Source organism: Antechinus flavipes, chromosome 3 (genome assembly GCF_016432865.1).
Source record: "Antechinus flavipes isolate AdamAnt ecotype Samford, QLD, Australia chromosome 3, AdamAnt_v2, whole genome shotgun sequence".
NCBI lineage: Eukaryota > Metazoa > Chordata > Mammalia > Dasyuromorphia > Dasyuridae > Antechinus > Antechinus flavipes.
The window spans coordinates 7,756,635-7,776,840 of record NC_067400.1 but is presented as its reverse complement, the minus strand read 5'-3'; the positions used below and the strand labels follow the sequence as shown (position 1 = coordinate 7,776,840).

Here is a 20,206-nt window from a genome sequence, read left to right as displayed (position 1 = left end):
ATTTATTATGCCTGTGTGTATATAGAAGAAGCACACGCACACAGACCCCCTCATAGCCCTGTTATTCACCCGACCATCTCTCCCATCAGTGGGGAACCTCTTTTAGGGCAGGGATTGCCTTTTCACTCCCCTCATTTAATACTTTCTGAGGACCCCGAGGAGTGCCTGCAGGTGTTGGGCAGAGGCTGGCGGCCACTCCTCTGGAATAATGTGGAGGGTGGATCTCTGCCACTCCGGCGAGGCGACCCACGGCCGAGCCGCTGTGGGGCCGGTGTTGGCCGTGCCTTTGACCCGTGAAGTCTTTGTGGAAAAGGTCTGAGCGCCTTTCTTTTCATCTAGCTGGGAGTGCCTAGAGAGCCGTCCTCTCGCCTGCATGAACGTGGCGGCTCGGCTCTAGCGGCCGATGTAACGGGGGCCAGCGGGCTTAAGAGCTGGGGTCTGAATGGGGCCAAGGTTAAGACAGTTTCCCTGGGGGAGACCTCTGGGAAGGTGACATGATGTTAGCAATTCTCCTCACATCTGTACAGAACTCGGAGGTTTGCAAGTCTCTGTTATATCACCTGGCTCTCGTGACAAGGAAAAGTTTGTTATTATTCCCTTTTGACAAAAGAGTAAACTGAGGCTGGGAGAGTGTTCCCGAGTCACACAGCTACAGTGTGTCCGAGGCAGGATTCCAAGTGAGGTGTTCCTGTCTCTGGGTCTGACGTTCAGTGCTGGGGGCTCCCTGGCTTCCATTGATAGAGCCAAGACCCCAGAATTCTTCCTTGTGTGTCCCCATGGTGAGCCCACCCACTCCACTTTTGTTCTGGTCCCCAGGAGGGATGCTCTTGGGATGTTTGGCCCGAGGATGCTGAAGATCCCCATCCTCCGAGCTCTGCCTCCTCCTTGGGTGTCCCAGGCATCCCCTGGCCCTGGGGGGATGCAGGAGGGCCCAGCGCTCCGTGGTCTGCTGCTCCTGCCTCTCTCTGGGGCGGCCTGGAACGCTTGTTCCCAGGAGGATTTTCGATTTCTTAGTGTTGACTGTTCCTTCTTCAAGGGTGGCTCTTTCCCTGAAGAGAGGCTCTGTCCAAGTAGGACACCGAGCTGCACATTTATTTTCTCTCCCTGTTAACAGGTCTATGGTTAATTTATCCAAGAGTTGTTACCCAGGGCTCCACCTGAGAGCCACAAATACAGCTGTGTCCTTTGGGCCCCACGTGTCCCGCCTGGGATCGTGCTTGGTTGGGGGAGGATGGGAAAGGCAGGTGGGAGGGCTTGCGGCCTGTGGCTTTCTGTCCTGCCCGCTGTGGGGCCTAGGACAGTCAGAGCAAGTCGCCCCAGCTACGTACCAAGCACTAGGGTCAGGTCCATAACCCAGAAGGCCCTTCCTTCCTGGAGCTCACCTTTTTATGGCAGAAGCTACCTGCAAATCATCCCTGCACTGAATAACTGAGAACTTTTAGAGCAGACGGGAAGTTATCAAGCTTGGGGATAAGGAGGCTCGGAAAGGCCTCCTCTAAACCAGGGGTGGGAGGGAGGAGAACAGTCAGGGCATGTTGGGGGGCAGAGGGCAGACAGTGCCGAAACGAGGTGATGGGAGGTAGAAGGTCAGGGGCAGGAAGGGTAGGTGCTGCTGTCACTACATGTCCCCAGCTTGCTGTGGGGCCTCCACAAATGGAGGAGTGGGGGCAGATCTCCTGGGCAGAGATATCCTCTCAGCAAGCTTGCAGAAGAGCCCGTGGTCGGGCCAAAGAGCCCCTAAGGGAGCGTGGCAGGACACAGCCCCATGCTTAGCTTTGAGTTGACCCCTACTTACCCTTTTAGGTTTTATCAGCTGCAGGTGCCATCTTGCATAGAGCATCCAAGAGGACACGAGTCTGAATGTGTGACTGGGGGCAAATCCCAAAACCTCTACCTGGCTCCGTTTCCTCATTTGCAAAATGGGGATACAGATATTCCTTTCCACCAGGTTATCCATGAGATAATAGTTGTGAAACGTTTAGTTCAGCACTTGGCACATAGGAGGTGCTATGTAAACATCATTATTGTTGTTATCATTGGACCTTAGGTTTCAGAAGAAGCCGAATTAAATTAATTCTCTATTAAATAAAAGTTCTAATTTTGCAATATTTCCTTCCCATGCTTCCCGCCAGCTCTGCCATGCTCTTTGGGCCATGGCACCCCAAGCCCAGCTTTTGCTATTTGCTGTTTGAAGGACTGAAGGTCCGATGCACTCACTGACTGGGGAAGGAGCATTACCTATAAACAGAACAGCCCAGGAGACCCCCGTAGGCTGCTCCTTTCTGATATCCACCCAGCCTCCAAAGGGAAGATTGGAGGGACAAAGCGATGACTTATGGGACCATTGGCCATGCTTCCAGTTGGGAGGCCCGAGGTAGCCACGGGTTTCCTTGGCAGGGCAGGCCTGGTTTTGGCCTAGTCACAGACTCTCCAAGGGCTGGAGGAAGTGGTTCCCTTCAGGAAGACCAACCACTGACAGGACAAATAAAGAGATACTAGAAATCCCTCTTTTAGTACAGGAGTGTGAATGGGGGGGGCTATGGGTTCAGAATGTCGCGTACGTCATCAAGCTAAAACAGGTACTTTTCATGAATAGTTTTCCCTGTTTTGGAGAGGGGCTCCCTAGGGAGGGGGTTTATATCTGCTAATCACCTGGAAAAAAAAGAGGACAACAAAACTTATTTTGAGAGAGAGGAAGCTGGTAACTCTAAGCTAGAGACAAATTCATCTCAGCATCCTTCAGATATTTTAAAGAAAATGATGGAACAGTCAGTCGGTAAAAGGGAAAGCTGGTGGAAACATGAAGCAGATGGGAGCGTGTGGGATTATGTTGACCCGTGGCCCAGTGGTGTGAATCCCACAACTATCTACCCACAAATATTTGTGGGATGTTAGGGCGGGACATCCTTGAACATCTCCACGTTTATTTTCTCCGGGACTAAAATAGAGATACAGACCGGACCATGGTGGCATTCATGTGCAGAATTTGGGGAGGAAACACTTTTTATTGATATAGGTTGGTCGCTTCTTGGCAGTTTAGGCTTAGAACATTGGCAAGGTCATAGAGAAGAAGGGTCACGGGCATTTCACTTCGGTCTGGCTCGGTTTCCTTCTCTGTAAAATGTCTATAACAGTAACCCTGCCTTCCAGGGTTCTTGGGGAGATCAAAGAAAGTACCATTTATAAAGCATGTCCTTAAAGAGCCTGCAAATGCTCGTCGATTATTGTTCTTGTCATAGTTCTTGCCATTATTGTTACTGCTACCCAGGCTGTCTTTAAATCATTACAATGAGGACCTTAACTCTTAGATCCTCTCCCTTTACCAGCCTCTGCTGATAATTAAGGGGATTAATGTTCAATAAATATCTCCCATCATGTGGGGGTTTTGTGTTCTAAGAATGCTCACAGAGACTTTCTTCTTGAATAATAACAGGAAATGAATTTGCTAAATTTCTAAAAGATCAACAATGTGACATTTAAATGATGTCTTTGAGGGATCCCATGAGGTGAACAGTTTAAAATCGTGGAATTTTTATATTTGCACGGAGCAAGCCTGAGGGAGCGTCTCATCCGACCAACCCATTTTACTGCTGAAGAAATTGAGGCTCAAAGAAATTGTGGCTTATGCCTTGACTCCTTGTGTGTGAAGAGCCAGCAAAGAACTCGAGGCTTCCTGGTTGAAGTCCAGCTCCTCTTCTCCCCTCACTACTCCCCCCCACCCCCCGGGCTCCCCTAGTCTTTTTTCCCCAATGATTATTTCTCCCATTGATATGACTCATTTTTGTCAACCATGTAAATGATCTTAATGAAGGAAGGGCAGGTTCAGGCTTTCTTGATCCCAGTTTCATTCCATGGCACAACTTCTTGAAGAAATAAAGTTCATGCTGGATCTCATGGGACTTTGGTTCACAAATTAAAATGGAGATGTTTTGGTTGAGCCTGTAAAGTAAACAATTCATTGTTGCCATATCACACCACATGTAGATCCTAACCGGGCTGGACTTTGAGGTCATCCATAGATTTCCATTCATTTTTTTCCTTTTCTTAAAAATTCTTTGATCTTTTTATCTTCCTCCCTCCCTCCCTCTCTTCCTCCCTCCTTCCTCCCTCCCTCCTTCCCTTCCCTTCCCTTCCCTTCCCTTTTCCTTCCTTCCTTCCTTCCTTCCTTCCTTCCTTCCTTCCTTCCTTCCTTCCTTCCTTCCTTCCTTCCTTCCTTCCTTCCTTCCTTCCTTCCTTCCTTTCTTCCTTCTTTCCTCTCTCCTTTTTTCCATCTCTTTATTGCCATGGATGCGTTTTTATAATTTTGCAATATTTGTATTGTCATTTGTAATATTGGAATTAATCCACATTTGGGGACCTTTGCCATCCCATCCTCCACTAAGGGAAGGCTGTATGTTTCCTCTTCAGTTCTCTGTAAATAAGAGGGGAGGGTTTCTATAATCTCTTATGTATTTTCTACTGTCATCACTTACATACATTTAAAAAAAAAATCACTGTATAAAATGGGGTTTTTGGCTCCTAAAATCTTTGTCCCAGAAACAAACTCAGAGGTCTTTGAGTCCAACTCCATTATCTTACAGATAAGGAAACTGAGACCTAGGAGTTTTGACCATTTCCCCAGGGTCACCCAGCTAGTCCAGAGCCGGAGCAGGATGAAGCCAGATGTTCTGACAGAGTGGCTGCTGCTTCCCCCTCCCCATCAGCCCCTACAAGTCATCTCTTGTTTCCTTGAATTGGCCAATATTCCATTTCATGAAATGTGCTTAGCCATTCTCATCTCAACAGGCTTCCAATTTGTTTCCAATTTTTTGTTACTGTAAAAAATATGATGACAAGATCGATATCTCCCCGGGCTTTCTTTCTGTCCTTGTGCTTTGGGGGCCTGTGCTCCTTAAGGGCAGGGGAAGGCAGGATCATGTTAGTTTTGGGTTTGGGTCACTACGCCGAGTCTTCCTCCATCCAAGGAGGGTCTCCTGTACAAGTTCTGGTGACAAGTGTTGCTGAATAAGTGCTTGCTGCTAATTAAGTGGGATGAGAGTTGAGGGGGATGTATTGGGGAGGGCCCACCACTTTGAGGACTCTAGAGAGTCATGGAAGGGAAACACAAACACCACCATTTCACTAAGTAAGGAGGAGGTTGTTTGTGGCCTTGTGGACCGTGTAGAGATGAAATCGGGGCATAAGGGGTGTAGAGAGGGGAAGGAAGAGTCTATCCTGGCTGCAGAATAGGAGTTGGCCATGAAGGGGATGCCAGGGAGGATGGCAGCCATAATAAAGGTCTGGAACAGCCACTATGGTTGGGGAGTAGTGGAAAGATGAAGGAATACTCGATCCTGAAGAATCCCAGCTGGCCAAGCCCCTCAGTGCACCTTGCAGATTTTCTCCAAGAGCGGTTGAACATTAGGGAGGGGGTACAGTCACCTAGAATTGGGGGCTGAGGGACAGAGAGAGCCTGGAAAATTCTGGGGGGAGCAGTGACAGTGCTAGAAGGCATTAGAATGGAGAGGTGTGGGCTTGAGCCTGTGTAGGGCGTGACGTGAGAGCAGAAGGACTTGGGCATGGAGGGGCACAAAGAGGTTAGGAGATTGGAGGCCCCAAGCTTTGTGACAATGTACAAGGGCAGGGACCGACGCCTCCCCCAGACGGGCCTGCTCTGGGAAGTAGCCATGGCTCTCCACCGGCCTCAGGGAGGTCAGTGGGATGGGGTCCAGGGGAGGAAAGTCAAGAGGAGGAGGTGAAACCCCCGTGCTTCTCCTTTGGGGACCTCGCTCCTTGGGCCCCACTTCCCGAAAGCAGAGTTCTCGGGGCGGCCCAGGCCTCTCGCCAGCTGCAGTCTCTCGGCCCCCTTTGGCCAGGGAGCTCTGGTTCCCCTCCTCTTCTCCCGGCCTCGTTGGCTTTTGTTTTTGCTGAGATGTGGGTTTGTTCATCCCTTTCACTTCTTGCTTTCAAGATGATACAGAGGCTAGAGCTCAACTTTGTTTCTAAAACCAGGGAAACTTTGAGGAAGTAAGACTGGGCAAAGGGTGGGTCTGCCGGCCCGGTCTCCTTGCCCCTCCTTGGTCTGGTTTTGTTTCAGCCTCCACTCCTCCCCTCATCTGCATAGAGCCCGAGACCCTGGCAAGCAGCCCCAGGTTAGAGAAAAGGCATTTGACCCACAGGAAAAGGAAAGTGACCTTGAATTTAGACTTGTGGACTTCCCTGCCCATGTGTCATGGATCTAGAGATAAGGCCAATGGCCGGGGCCCTCACCTCACATCTTGGTCTGCAAGTAGAGGTCAAGTGGCCATTTGTCGAGTGCGACACAGAGATTCTCACTGTAGCAGAGGAAGGGCTGAGCTGGCTCTCGTGGCTCTGGACTTAGGAGAATTCAGGCTGGTTCTCTTTATTCTACTATTGCCCCATTTCTGAAACATCCCTAGTTACAAATGTTGGGGGAATGGGGAATGGAGAAAGGAAGAAGAGGGAAATGAAGGGAAAGAGGGAGGGAGGGAGAGAGACACACACACAGAGAGAGAGAGAGAGAAAGAAAGAGAGAGACAGAGAAGAGAGAGAGATGAAGAGAAAGAGAAGTTAGGGGGGCAAGGAAGGAAAGGGAGAGGGAAAAGAAGAGGGAAAAGGGAAGAGAGGGAGAGAGAAACAGAGACAGAGAGAAAGCCAGAGAGATGCACAGAGACATAGAGAATAGGAATGCTTGCCTTTCTCCTATATGACTGAGAAATCCTTAACAGCAGAGATGTTTCTTTAGTACTATCATCCTTCTAGTCTTCCCTAACACATGGCTGTGTATTTAGTATTCAGTAGTTGTCTAGTAAATGTTTACTAAGTATTTATCCTACCGATTTAATCCTACACTAGTCCAGGGTCTTATGTGCTCTCTCGCAGACTGTGGGAGCTATGTTTCCTTGCTTTTCTGTCTATCCCCCAACCTTAGCTAATTTTGGCAAGTATTTATATGGGTGCTCTGATTAGGAGACCTTATCTGATGGCTTCTGCCCCAGGGGAGGATGTCAGGACAGGAGATGATCCTGTAAACATGTTTTCATAAAAGGCAGCCTTTTAACCCTCCTCATTTCCCCCGATGGCGGCACACTCTATGAGTTGAGGTTCGAGGATTTCCTGGAGTGACCCTTCTCTTTGCCTGAACAGACAGCTGGAAGCAATCACGTCCCCCTCTCAATTAATTCAGTCCAATTAATAAATTGCCAAGTGGGGGCGGTACCAGGGAGATGATGCTCGGAGACTTCCGACCCTCCCGCTGGAGGGCCCTTGAAATCAGGATTGATGGCGGGTCTTCGGCGTCAAGCCCGTCACACTTTGTCCCCAGCTGGGCAGGAACCGGCTGGCTGACTGCGCCATTCTGGGTCACCGCCGGCTTCAGACGGGCCTCGGGAAGATGGCTGACCCCGTTACAAAATAACCGCTGTCGCTGCCTGAGTGAATTGTTGCTCCCTCTCCTCTTTCCACCATGTTCATTTCCAAATGTCTTCCTCCCCTCTCCTCTATCCAGTGAGCCATCTCTGGCAACCAAGAATAAAAATAAAATAAGAGGAAGGAGAAAACCAGGTCAGCAAAACTAATCAATGTGGCCGTCACATCCGACCCTTTATGCAACGTCCTCCTCTCCCATCCCTGCCTCGTCTATGAAGGGAGGGCCGCGCGTTTTCTCATCTCTTTTTATAAAACTTGCTGGGTCATTACAATTCCGAGTGTTTATATAAGTGACATTTATATGTGTGTCACACCTTAAAGTTCGCAAAGCTCCTTCTGGAGGTTATCTCGGTTGAGACGGAGGAAAATCCTCAGAGGATTCTGCTGTTCTCTCCATTGGACAGACGGCAGCATTCCACACCAGGCTCGGGAAGCCCTTCCTGCCTGCCCTCAAGGAACGCCCCTTCTAAAGTGGGAACCGGCACCCCAACAACCAGGTGGACAGAAGAGATGGCAGAAGCCATTCCGTGGGGGCAGCCACCTGTGCTTCATGAGAACCGGGAAAGGCCTCTGGGGGGAGAGGAGATTTGGGCTGAAGGGAGTCGGGGAAGCAAAGGGCAGACGCAGCAGAGTATTCTGGACATGGTTGACAATGAGTGCAAAGGCACCGGTCCCCTCCCAGGTCTCTACAGAGCTCACCATGCAACCGACCTTCCAGCTGACTGGTTTCTGGGAGGAGCCAAGGCTAATTCAGAGAATGCCTAAAGATTTCCTTAAGGTCCCTCGGTCTCCTTTCCTTCTTCTACTCAAACCTGGACCCCACTCAGCAATTGGGTCTAAGTGTCCATCTAAGAGTCAAGGACTGCTATAGTTACTTATAACTGGGTACTAGAGCAGCTTTCTAGCCTGATTTCCTATTTCTCCCCTTCACACAGTCTTTGTTTTGGTCAAATCTCCTTTCACCCATTGTACTCTACAAACAAGATGGCGGTGCTTGTCCCTGTACATTTCCACAGGATATGCCCCGCAAATGGTGGGTGTGCTCCTTCCCCTTTAACTCCTTTGGTCAGCCCAAGTGCCTCCTCTTCTGGCAGAGATTTGTCCTGATCCTGTGATGTCAGGTCATCTCTTCTTCCTCACATTTTACATGTAGTTATATCGGATGGAAGTTTCAGAAGGTTGGGATCTCCTTCCCTCCTTCCCATCCTCTCTTTCTCTCTTCCCTCCCTCCCTCCATCTCCTCCCTCTCCTTTCTCTTCTTTCTTTTCTCTCTCTCTCTCTCTCTCTTTCTCTCTCTCTCTCTCCCCCCCCCCGCCCTGTCTTTCTCAATGTATATATAGATATACATATCTACCTATATACAGAGGTAATTGCTATATATTTCTACCTCTTTAATTACTATGTATATCTATATCTATCTCTATACCTATATTAACAGATAGATACATGTATCTACCTATATGCAGAGATAATTACTATGTATTTCTACCTTTATAATTACTATGTATATCTACCTCTACATCTATATTGAGAGATAGATACATGTATCTATATACAAAGATAATTACTATGTATTTCTATAGATCTCTTCATATGTTTATATGAAGTTATATAGCATATTGTATATATTACATGTTTTCTATATATACAGAGAGAGGGAGGGTATACGTCGATGTTGATAAATAGATATTGATCCATAGCTCTAGATATTGATGGTTATTGAATGATCTCGTTACTGATAGATCTAGATATCGGTGTATTGTGGGTCCCGAGCACTGTGCCTTGCCCAGAGGAACTACTGCTTTCTAACATTCGTTGGTTGCATCCTTTCAAACACAGCCATGTCTGTTCTCTTCCCCTCAGTACCAGTCATGTCTCACCCTTCGTGGCTGCCCCCCAAGAGCACCGGGGAGTCCCTTGCTCACGCACCTGCTCGGATGGAGACGACACATTCGTTTGGGACGCCCAGTATCTCCGTGTCCATGCAGCAGACACCCAAGAAGTTTGCTCCGGTGGTCGCCCCCAAGCCCAAATACAATCCCTACAAGGCGCCTGGCGCCGAAGGTAAGAAGCGGGGTGTGCCCTGGGCACAGTGAGGCGGTGGGGATCTGTGTGCGCAATGTGCCGGACGATAATGGCCTCTTTTGTGAGGCGGTGTGGTGCAGTGGTTGGAGCGCTGAGAGGGGGGTCGGCAAGACTTACTTTCCCCATATGCTTTGAAGCTTGTATGTGACTTGGTACATTTGTGAGGTTGATCCACCAGTGAACTGTTCTGAGGTTCAGTTTCCTCATGTGCAAAAAGGGAATACTCAAGATAGCAGCGGCCTTTTCCTGCCGGGGCTCTTTGAGGATGGGAGCTCCATGGAAGACTGGGGAGGTGCCCCCCTGTTGTGCTGCTTGCATACAGTCGGGGCTCATTAGAGGCTTGGCACATTAACTAAGATAAGATCTATCAAATGCCCTGCAACTTGAGGGGCTGTAGCAGCGCGCACGGTGGGGATTTGGCTATTTGGGCTTCCACAGTCCTCCTTGAGCACCCGCGTGGCACAAACTCATGTCCCTGCCTCTCATTTGGACTATACCCACATACACAGGAGATGGCTCCTTTTCGGACGGCTCTCTGTGTGAGGGGATGATTCAGAGACTTTCAGGTGGACTGCTGTCAGGAGATCAGTGTGGAAATCCCTGCTCACCCAACTGTGTGATATTGGCTAATCATGTCACTTCCTTGTCCCTCAGTTTCTTCATCTGTAAAATGGCCTAGCAGCCTCATTGCTTTCTAAGTTCTTTCCTAGTTTAGAATTCTTTGATTTTGTAAGTCTCTGTCCCCCTCTAAGACTATTTCCTCATCTTTGAGTTGGATTTGATAATTCTTTGTTCATTTGCTCCCGGGGAACCACTTTCCCCTCTCTGTCCCCCTCTCCTTCCCAGACCTGGGATTTCCCTGGGAGTTCCTAAAGATGATCTTTCACCCCCTTCTCAGATAGTGACCTGGGCATGGAGAGGATCAGTGACTTACCTGGAGGCTCCCACCCTACGTTTGCCAGAGAGGGAACTGGAGTGAAGTTCTTCCCAACTCCAAGCTTGTGTCTCTCTCTCCACTCTCCCACCTGGCTTCACAGGGACATTTTGTGAAATGGGGACTGAATTGGTTTTGATCCTTGGATTCAGTGCCCCAAAAGATAGTCCCTGCCAAGGTTAGGGCAAAGGGCACCTCTGATTCGGCTCTCTCCTCTGTTGCTTCCCCTCTACATCATTTTTCTGGCACCTGTTTCCTATCCCACTCATTGGGAATCTTCAGTTCACTGCTCAGCCCTTCCATCTGGAAGGCAGCACTTCCCACTCCCATCCTGCAGTATTTCCTAACTTCCATATCTCAGGCACTTTGGGTCTCTTCACTTTTTAGACCTGGTGTTACCAACTCAGTAGCCATTTCTCCTCTACGGTTGGCTGTCCTCTCCTCCCATTCCCCCATATAGTATATATTTGGATTTGTGTTGCATCTCCTCCAAGGTTTGCTCTCTCCTCCTTCCATTTCCCATATTGTATGCATTTGGATTTGTGCTGCATCTCCTCCAAGGTTTACTCTCTCTTCCTTCCATTTCCCATATCCTACGCATTTGGATTTGTGCTGCATCTTTACCACAAAATGGAAGCTCTTTGAAGGCAGAGTCATTTTTATTTTTGTATCCCTCGCACCCAAGGCAGTTGTTGTACAGTGTAGATAGGGGTAACGACTAAAATAGTTATTAGCAATTTTTATTGCTTTCTTCTCCCCTACACTCACACACCCTCCTTTATTTAAGAAGCCCATAATTAATTTCCCAATGACTTAACCACTCCCTCCCCTACCAACAAAGCAAAACCCTCTCACAACAAATAAGTGTGATCAAACCAAATAAATCAGTGCATTAGCCACATCTGAAGACACGCTAGCTGTCCACCATCTCTTGACTGACAGGTCTGCTTGGCTCTTCCCCCTCTGAAGTCCCCATTAGTCACTTAACCGAGAAGGAATTGCAGAGTTTTCACCTTAGTGCACCTTTATGTTATTTCATAGTCACACGTAAACATGCGTCTCCTCTTACCTATTTCACTTCATCATTTAATACAATTCAAACAAAGTTGTTTTTCTCCTGAACTCTTCATATTGATCTTTTTTTATTCATTTCATTCTATATGTCATCATATAATATTTAATTTCTAATTATATTTAATTTATAAACCACAATGTCATCATTTGAAATTCATTGTTAAATGTTGAGATATAGTGTAAGATGTTACTTTAAATCTATTTTATGCTAAGCTGCTTTCCAATTTTCCCAACTTTTTTGAATAATAATAATAATAATAATAGCTATCCCTTAGATATACTTTAAGTTTCAGAATCCTTTACAAATGTCTCATTTTTTTTCTCACAATAATCTTGGGACAGAATAACTCTTTTAAAAACCAGAACTAAATAATTTTGAACATTACTTGTTTCTTAGTCTGAAATTTGGCCATACTAGGTTCCTTAAATTCCTCCTTTAAAAAAAAAATTTCTCAATTCTTCCTTAAAAAAAAAAAAAATGTTTTCCCTTGAGATTCTTCACTCTTTGGTCTTCCAGATGATTTCAGTTATTATTTTATCCAGTTCAGTAAAGTGACCCCCTTGGATGTTTGATATGGCACCAACTCTGTAGATTAATTTAGCTAGTTTCATCATTTATATTATATTGGCGTGGCTCCAGCTGTGATCTTTGTCTTCCTTTTCTCCTATTAAAAATGTTTTATAGTTCAATTCATTTAAGTCCTGAGTGAATCTGGATAAGCTGACTCCTAGAGATTTTATACATTTTGTTTTTTATTTTCAATGAAATTTCTTTTTCTATCTCCTCCTGCTGGGTTTTGTTAGTAATATATACAAAGCTTGATGAGTCTCTTATGGGTTGATTTTATATTCTGCTACTTCCTGAAATTACTGGGGTTTGTTTGTTTGTTTTTTACGTCTTCTCTCTTGAATACTCTAAGCAACCCATCATGTCATCAGCAATTAAAAAATGGTGTTATTTGTCCTCTTTTTTTTTTTTTTTCTGTGCTTTTCAAAGGGAGATACTTATATTTCAGGAGTTTTACTGCTTTCTGGGGGTGGTAGAGTGGTACAAGGCCAGGTCGGGGAGTTTGGGCTGAGAGGCTGTGGTTCCCAAATAATATTACCTGCGATCCTGAGTCTACCAAATAAGGGCCCCCTCTTGGGCCTTCCTGAGACCTCTTTGCTGCAAGGGGAAGGGAGAAGAAGCCTTGAGATACGAGCCTTTCCTTTTGTCTCCAGCTCTGCCCCTCTTTTGGAGTGAGAGCCCTTCCAGAAGACGCCATAAGCCCTAAAGACTGAGGACCGTGAGCCTTGTTCCCCAATGCTCTGTGATTTGATGGAGGTGCTCGCATTTTCACTGGTTGGTTGAGCATCTGACAGCCCTTCCTCCCCCCAACCCCCCACCTTAAGCATACCCTGCCACTCCCGCTCCCCCCTGCCCGGGACACAGAGCGGGAGAGCTGTTTGACTGACAAGCTGCCGCCAGTCGGTGTCAGCATCTTGGCCAAAGTCTTGGGACCGCAGGGTCTAATATCTGAGCATCAGAACATGAGACTTCTGGGATCTGGGAGGGAAGGGACAGTTAACGACTCTCCAGTCCATCACACTCCGTTCCCTTTTTATTGACTCATTCTCTCCACGAGGCTCTCTAATTGTTTCTCCAATGACCTCAGTGTTGTTGTTGCGGCAATCTTGCCTGAGAGACCGTTCCGCGCATTTATGGCTCTCGGTGCGGAGCAATGCTCTTAGTCATCTCTCTTGAATGTGTTTTCTCATTCTCATTTATTCCCCTTTCCTCCTTGGGCTCAGCCCGGTGGCGAGCTTGGGAGCCGTGCTGGCCGGTTACTCGGTGATGGATTTCAGACCGAGCTCCTTCCCGGCAGTAAACTCTTTATGAGTTTGTTTGTTTTTAAGGCTGATGTCATGGGCCCAGTGCCCAGCTTCCGAGGCAGGCTTCTGGAGCTTGTCTGGGGACTGAAGCAGTTGGGGCCTGGAGAGATGGGATTTGGGGCGCCCAACAGCAACAGTGAGCTGGCATCCTGGCGCGTAAGCATGGCGACATCCCATTTCCTTGGGGTCATTCGCTGGCTCAGAGAAAACAACCCATAAGCTTCAGTGGCCCTCCCATTGCACTGATGGCGTCCTTTTAAAATTTGCTACGGTGGTGGGCTGACTCGCCCCAAAGGAGACCCCAGCTGCATGATTGGTCCAGGTTTTAATGAACCCTTTTTTTGTCATTTGTGTAGCGAAAAGTATCCTTTTCCAGGGGAAGAGATAGGAACCCTGTGGCACTTTCCCTTCTTTGGGGTACACCTTCCAGCCTTCTCCCTCGTGGGGTAACATAGCCCATGTTTCAGTTGGCTGCAGGATGCTGTTGTGGGATTGTGGTGCTGGGAAGCCGGTCAGGAGAAATATCACGTGTGTACCAGGACTTTGCAAACCTTAGCCCAGTGGCCAACACATAATAAGTGTGTAGTCAGTGCCTGGAGTTTGTGTTGCCAGTGGTGATGATGATGAGGAGGATTATGGGACACAAGAGAGCTATTTCTTTGTAATTCACAAGGTTGCATTTAAATTTTTGTTTTCATTTATCAAGTATTTTCCTCCCTCCTCTTACCCCTCCTGTCCCCAAAGGATGAGAGAAAGGAGAATAAAACTAAAAATTCTTATAACAAATATCTTGCTTTTTAAAAATATACTGAGGCAGGGATGGGTAATCTAGGCAGTTGGCTGGTATTGTGGTATAGACTTGGAATAAGGAAGACCTGAATTCTAATTGTGCTCCAACACTCACAAGCCTCCACCAAGCTTGTTTTTTTCATATGTAAAATAGGGATAATATAGCATCTGACTTGCAGGATTCAATAGCATATATCAAATGCTTTGCAAACATCAAAGTGCTATATGAATATTAGCTATTAATATTGAAAGTAAAAAGGGGAGTTTTATCTATGGGTTGGCTTTGTACTTCAGACTTTCTTTGAAGACTAATTAATTCAATGAGTATATATCAAATGTCTACTGTGTGCCAGGGGCCTATTTCAGTCAGTTCAAAAACATTCAAAGCACTTACTATGTGCCAGATATTGAACAGAATGCCAGGGACTTTGTCAGTCAGTTCATAAATATTTAAAGTACCTACTATGTGTCAGGCAGTGAACAAAATGCCAGGGATTTTATCGGTCTGTTTATAAACATTTAAAGCACCTACTATGTGCCAGACCTTGAACAAAATGTCAGGGACTTTGCTGGTTAGTTCATAAATATTTAAAGCACCTGCTGTGTGCCAGATATGGAACAAAATGTCAGGGACTTTGCCGGTCAGTTCATAAACATTTAAAGCACCTACCATGTGCCAGATATTGAAGAAAGTGCCAGGGACAAAAATAAAGACAAAGGACTTCCCCTCTGTGCTGGGGGCTCACACTCTAATTGCAGAGATTGTTGTGATATAAAACCATGTCCATGGCCTCAAGATTTTTGCATTCCCTTGGGGAAAAAAGCACAGGAACACGGAGTTAGGTGCTGGCAACCACCTGAACAAAAGCTCCAATGGAATCAGGCTTGAGCTGGGTGAAGGGCCTTTCAATTGGGTCCATGGGAAGGGAGAGGCATTGGGAATGGATTTTTTGTCCAGACTAATCTTGTTGAAGGCTCTCAGAAACCACTAGTCCAACTCAATGATGCTGATCTCTGGTTGCTTAGCTCTTGGGGTCCCACAGCCACATGTGAATGATCCCAAGTCTGTCGCGGGTCCCTGGGGGTCCAGCTCCTTCTTTCCTGGACTTTGGCCTCTGCTTTCCCACCTTTGGCACATTTCTGGAATGGGGAACCTTAGACAAATGTATTCCAGTCACAACGCAGCAGAAAGGACACCAGCCTTGTCGGGCCATATTTCAAGGTGTAGCGAGCTGGCTACCGGATCTGGCCATCATTCAGCATCTCACAGGAAGCAGGGGCTGTTTTTTTCCCTTTGCGTGACATTTAATTGGCTCAGTGTCGCCTCTCAGACAGCCTGTGGCCGTCGTCAAAGACTTTCTAGCTGGGAAGGCCTGTCCCAACATGAATTCTGTTGGGATCACCTTGGAGAATCCAGTGGTGGCTTTAACACAGGATGAACTCCTTATATCATCTTCCCTTTGTTTTGAAATGATCTATTCAGTAGCCCTCATCATCTTGGGAGATTAAGAGCTCAGTAACCTGGGAAGGTAACACGTGAAGTGAAGACTGAAAAAACCCGTACCCATGCCCACGTGTGCCCACAGATGTGTCGTCCGTGGCAGTGACCTACTGATTTCTGGTTCCAGCGGTATCCACCAGGTGGCCTGAGTGTGGTCATGCCCTTCATTTCTCATTGGCCATCATGGAGATGCCGGGCCAGCCGCCATCCGTTTGGCTTTGGTACCTAAGAGCAGGCAATCCCAATTCTTTGCCCCTAATTATGTGTGGGCCTTTCCTGCTTTCTCTTTCTGACTGTGAAAGTAAAAAGTACCCACAATTCCTCCTTGCCAACATGTATTTAAGTGAACTCTCATGGTATAATTTCCTTTTATAAACCACAGGGCAGTCACAATAGCCTATTAAGGTTATTATTATTATTATTATTATTTTTGTAACCTCCGATTAAAGAATAGCTTTAAAATTTTTTTTCCTCCCTTTTTATTTGCCTTCCAGTTTAGGATTGGTGCCTTTTGGACCATTTTTTCTCCTTTTTGATCCTTTTTGGGACATTAAGATTTTTTATTTTGGGACCAAAAAAAAAATACTTTCACTGTTCCTTATTATACCCATTCTTTCCAGAACTGTCCTTTGGATCTAGTAAAGAACAAGTAACAGCTTCTGAAGATTGGATTAAGGTTTTTCCCTACATAAATTATCTGAAATAGAAGCAAAGAAAGAATGAATCATAAAGTATTGATTATGTTAAAGCACTATGTGTTGAATGCTGTACTAAGTGCTATAGATTCAGATTTAAAAACCAGACCATCCCCGCCTTCAAGAAGCTCATTTCAAGTAAGAATAAGTGGCTGGGGGACTGTCAAGCCCTGCCATTGATTGATAGTACCTATTCAGGAACAATGGAGGTATTGGTTTGTATCCAGAACTGGGAAAGGGGTGAGCTCAAAGGGAACGAGAAGCATGGTTGGAACCCCAAGAATAATGGACCATGTACCCATCTTCTATTCAGAATCCTGTGGACTCCTAGGTGGGAGTTTCAAAGGCAGTCAGTAAACACTTATTAAGCATTTACTGTATGTCAAGCAGTTGACCAAGCCCTGGCAATACAAAGAAAAGCAATTCTAGTCCCTGTTCTCAAAAAATTCACACTTCAGTGGGGGAGAAATATGCAAATAGGAGTATATATTTAAGTGAGGAAGAAAGGGAAAAAGTGAAAAGTCAGAACAACTGAGAATGTTGCACTCTCCTGAGCATTGTCTTCAGTGAAGAAGGTTCAGGGAATAGGTAGGTGGTATACGATCATGTGGCTCGTACCTTTTAGAGATGGAAGGAGGTTTAGGGATCATCTCATTTTACTGATGAGAAAACTGAGTGGAAAAGGGAGTTTCCAGTGGATACTGAGGGAGATGGCAGAGCAGGGATTTTAACCCATGTTCTTCTAACTCTAATCCCACTCTCCTTATGTAGTTCAGTCTTTGTAAGCTGAAAGACATGTCACAGTGGTGCAATACAAACGATGAGCAGAAAGTCTAGTTGCCCTGCTGCTGACTCGAGCAACTTGCTGGCTCCCATGTTCTGAAGGGAGGATCCTCGTTTTCACTCATATTCAGAGACGATGTTCTCAGTATCTAGGCAGGAGGTGGGACAAGCGACCTCTGCCGATTCCATGATGCTTTCCTTCCTTTCTCTTTGTCTGAAATCTGTTTCTCCAGGATGACAGTTGTTTCAATTCACCCATTCATTTTAAGGGTGATCCACTTAGCTCCATGTCCCAGTTCGTCATTGTCAGAAAGACATCAGGATTTCTAAAAAGCCATGGTATCATTAATGGGTATGTCCCATCATGCATCGCCATCCCAGTTCCTTCCTCCCGCTCCTATTTACCTTTCCTCCAGTTCCTTGGAGAACTTCATGCCTTTGTATGGCTGCTAAAACACAACTCCTGTGTTCAGCCTTCTGCCAGTGAACTCTTGTGAACTTAACCATGATGCACCTTGGAATTGCAAGGTTCCCTCCTGAAACCTCTCCAGTGTGGAATAGGACTTGTCAGAGTCTGGATTATTGGACCTTTCAAAATCTAGAACTCACATTTCTTGACTCTTAAAGAGCCTGTGATCATTGATTTACTTCATCATTTTCTCCCTCACAGGACATGATAATAATCAAGTGTACCAATAATGTCCCCTGAAGAACATTATAGAAAATGGCTCACAGCATCCCAGGTTCTTCTATTTAGATCTGCAAGGGACCTTAATCATCCATATCAGCTTCTTCATTGTGCAGATGAGGAAACTGAGTGAAAAAAAAGTTAAGTGAATCACTCAAGATCACTTAGTCGATAAAGCCAAGATTTGCACTCACAATATCTCAAGAAGGCTATAAACATAATACAATCTTTCCAAAATACTAACATTACTACATGGCTCCGAGATGAATGTCACAGCATGATAAATTCCTGCTCCATTTCCTTTTTAAGTGTTTTTTTTTTTTTTTTAAATTCTGGAAGGGAATTAGGAATTAAATTTTGTGGAATATTCACCTTTTTTGGTCATTGGTTATATTTTTTAAGATAGGACAGCTATGTGCAAATAGAGAGAGAGCTGAGTCTGGACTCAAGAAGACTCATATTCCTGACTTTAAATCCAATCTCAGATGCTTACTCGCTGTATGAACAAGCCACTTAATCCTCTTTGTCTCAATTTCCTTTTCTGAAAAGTGATTTGGAGGAGGAGATGGCAAACTACTCCAGCATCTTTACTAAGAAAACCCCAAATGTAGCCTTGGAGGGTCAGATATGATTGAAATAATTGAAGAACCAATATTGGTTAGGTAGGGAGTGCCTGATTCCATGGATGTGTGCAGTGTCCAGAGAAGGATGGATTGTTTGAGGATATTTTGACATTCCCCTAGAAGATAACAGAATTAGAAATTCATGTTAGACAAGAGGCGAATCTCACATTTCCTTTGCCGTGAGTTGGGGAAAGATCAACAATCTCAGAATTGATTTTGTTCAATTTTGATTTTCCCTATTTACGTTTCACTCATTTAATTTCCTGCCAATGTCTGGGAATCCCAGTAATCGATGACCTGGGAATGACTGTTGGACGGATCCTCCACCTTGAATGGGAGAAGCTAAACTCAGGGAATTCACTTTTGGTTCTCAAGATCCAAGATCATTCTCTTTCCTATCAGCTAAGGGCAAATCAGATGTCACGATGATGAACTCATTTTGAGGAATCTTGTCATTGAAAGTCCTATGAATTTAACTGTAATCACAAAAGGTGACTTCAACCCATCAACTGTGTGTGTTTCTATGGGATGTGCACTATTTACAAAACTAATTCTACTACGGTAGCTGGAATATTAGTAAGTTGTCACATTTGTTCCCTTTACAAGTTCATGGGAAATGATTGATCCTCATTGATAATTTTGCATGTGTGTGTGTTTGTATGTTTCAATAGCCTTGTAAATATGACTTTAAAAAAAATGAATAGTATTTATTTTATAGTATTTTGTTTTTCCCAATACATGCACAGATAGTTTTCACCATTCACCTTTACAAAACCTTGTGTTCCAAATCTTACCCCCTCCCCCCAAGAAAACAAGAAATCTGATATAGGTTAAACATGTGCTATTCTTCTAAATGTATTTCCATATTCGAATGACATTTTAAAAGAAAGAAACGATCATGTTAACTGATCATCACTTTGCGGCTTTCACCAAGGAGCTAGATGAGGTTCTAACTTGTCTAATATAACTTTCTAAAATTCTCTGTGCCTCTTGTGATATTTCAGTGTCAATATCCATCAGTCACCACGCATTTGATCGGTGTTTACTGATTTTAGACTGCACTTGGTGCTGGCAATGCAAAGGCACGTAGTCCGGGAGAGCAGACTCTAAATAGGAAATAAAAGTGGAGCTAAATGTTTCTTCTTTGGGTCTCCATTCACCCAAAGGAAATGTGAGATTCTCCTCTCGTCTAGCTTGAATTTCTAATTCTGTTATCTTCTAGGGCAATGTCAAAGATTTTAAAGTAAAATGGCAATAACTAATATTTCTGTCCAGTATCCACTCCGTGGTCTATGGAGAACCAAGAATGGGGGATTCTCAGGAATTTCTTTGGCTATTTTTTATGGCAGAATTTCTAGGAAATGGAAGAAGCTCAAACGAGGCTGTAGACATGTTATCTCACTTTTATTAGGGGTCTTCTTGCTGGAAGGGTTCATTCTGGGAGATCCCTCCCAGCTCTTGTCACATTATGGGATTCCTTCAGATGGCTTCAGCGTCTGGTAAATTCTATCTCATGGACAGCGTGGGAGAGTTTTGGAATTTCTCTGGCAGCTTTCCCTTTTCCCTGCTTTTCTGCATGTGCTTTTATTCCTATGATAGTGCCAGTGCTTTGTACTTTTTGTTCTCAAGGATTTTTTTATGAGAAAATTTAATTTGGATGACAGGAGCGAAGGAAGAAAGAGAATAAAAATGAGAGGATTCTTCTCAAATGCCCCAGTCATGCCCAAGCTGCAG

General features: G+C 45.4%; 1 protein-coding gene across 3 annotated transcripts in view; it reads left to right on the top strand.

Moving 5' to 3' along the window:
• The window catches only part of LPP (LIM domain containing preferred translocation partner in lipoma), a 634,535-nt gene that overhangs the window by 212,894 nt on the left and 401,435 nt on the right, over positions 1-20,206 (top strand). For all 3 annotated transcript variants that reach the window (XM_051991658.1, XM_051991659.1, XM_051991660.1), the window contains one exon: positions 9,292-9,492. In XM_051991658.1, coding sequence (XP_051847618.1) covers positions 9,300-9,492 — 193 coding nt within the window. In that variant the 5' untranslated portion in view covers positions 9,292-9,299. The remainder of the gene's footprint in view (positions 1-9,291; positions 9,493-20,206) is intronic.